The 1,914-nt window shown below is 38.5% G+C and overlaps 1 protein-coding gene across 1 annotated transcript; it reads left to right on the forward strand.

Moving 5' to 3' along the window:
• Positions 1-213: 213 nt before the first annotated feature.
• LOC112732532 (dirigent protein) lies at positions 214-1,191 on the forward strand. The gene has a single exon (XM_025781279.3). The coding sequence runs from the start codon at positions 376-378 to the stop codon at positions 946-948; it is 573 nt and encodes a 190-aa protein (XP_025637064.1). The 5' UTR covers positions 214-375; the 3' UTR covers positions 949-1,191.
• Positions 1,192-1,914: the final 723 nt, after the last annotated feature.

Consider the following 1,914-nt stretch of genomic DNA (forward strand, 5'->3'; position numbering starts at 1 on the left):
AAAGTTTGGATTTTTTATATCTTTTTGTTCATAAGAAAATAATAATATACATATTAAGGAAGCACATGCTATATAAAGACTTGCGTACAATTTGTTTTTTCTCTATTCCCCTTTGTTTGATATAAAAATTGTAATCATATCTTCAAAGCCAAGCTTAGCCTCAATTTCAGCACCTAATATTGATGAAGTATATATAAACAATCACATGTGGAACATTGCCACAAAAAGATGGATAGTTGTAATTTAATTAATATATAACCATCAATTTGCTTTACGCATCCCCTTCACATAACACCTATAAATTTCAACTCCATATGAAACAACATATTCATCGAACAATTGAGCCTAAGCAACTAAACAAGTAAGACGAGTAACATGGAATCCACCATGAGGAGACTCATTTCAGCACTCTTCCTCTTGCTCCTAATCACGGTGGGATCCTCTGCCTCTCCAACACATTGGCAAAAGAGGGTTCGAGAGCCTTGCAAGAAGTTGGTCCTTTATTTTCATGACATCATTTACAACGGCCATAATGCTAAGAATGCCACATCAGCCATTGTGGGTGCGCCCTCGTGGGGCAACAAGACTATACTAGCCGGCCAGAACCACTTTGGTGATGTGGTCGTATTTGACGACCCCATCACACTTGACAACAACTTGCACTCGCCTCCTGTGGGACGAGCGCAAGGGTTTTACATTTACGACAAGAAAGAGATTTTCACCTCTTGGTTTGCTTTCTCCTTTGTGTTCAACTCAACACAACATAAGGGTAGCATAAACTTTGCTGGTGCTGACCCTTTGATGAACAAGACCAGGGACATTTCCGTCATTGGTGGCACTGGTGACTTCTTCATGACTAGGGGAGTGGCCACTCTCTCAACCGATGCATTTGAGGGTGAGGTTTACTTCAGGCTAAGGGTTGATATGAACTTGTATGAATGTTGGTAACTAAATGTTGGATACAACAGTATCTCTTCGCATTTTGTATTTTATTATTGTTAGTTGTTGTTGGAGTCGTTGTTGTATTACTTTCTCTTTGGTTATTCCTGGATTATTTACTTGGTGATAAGAGTTTTCATTTTTGGGATCAAGCATTGTAACTTTGCGGCACAATAGCACACCAACGTGTTGGTGTCGTCACTTCTTGTTGACTTCATTTGGAACTAAAATAACTGTTTAATTACGATCTAATTATTTTTTTGTGTTGTCAACTTTTTTAAAGTCACTTTTAATTTTATAGAGTAAATTACTATTTGTACCCACAAAAATTAAAAACGCTGATATATCTATCCATAGAAAAAAGAAATTACCATTTGTACTCATAAAAAATTATCTAAAATTCATAAATTACCCTTATCTTCACCACCACACCACCTCCTTCACCCAATTACCTTTCTAATCCTAACCATCTTCACCCAGCCACCACCCCTCTTTCTCTTTCTAATCTCAAATTCCACCACCACCCTCTTCACCCAGCCACCACCCCTCTTTCCCTTTCTAACACACTCTCACCATTACTTTCCACTCAGTCTCCACCGCTGCTTCAATGGCTCCTTGCCACACCCTCCTCTCTTTCATTGCCGCTCCTTCATCACCATAACCTTTATCACCTCAATTAAAGCACAGTGCATTGAAAAATAGTGACCTCATAAATTAACTCGGAGAAAAACACCTTTGGAGGAATCACAATCAATCCAGAGAGGGATTTAAAATGGATGACGATGGGTGAGAGTCAAAATTGAACCTTAGTTTCAGCTGAGTGTGAAGCTGTTTAAGGAAAACTGTGAAAAGGATGTCATGGAGAAAGCCGACAAAAATAAGGTGAAAAAGGACACAGATCTAAGGTGTGAAGAGATTAAAGAGAAAGGATCAAATCTGAATAATCAAGCACAGAAGTCTCATGTATTTGGATTC

Source organism: Arachis hypogaea, chromosome 13, assembly GCF_003086295.3.
Source record: "Arachis hypogaea cultivar Tifrunner chromosome 13, arahy.Tifrunner.gnm2.J5K5, whole genome shotgun sequence".
NCBI lineage: Eukaryota > Viridiplantae > Streptophyta > Magnoliopsida > Fabales > Fabaceae > Arachis > Arachis hypogaea.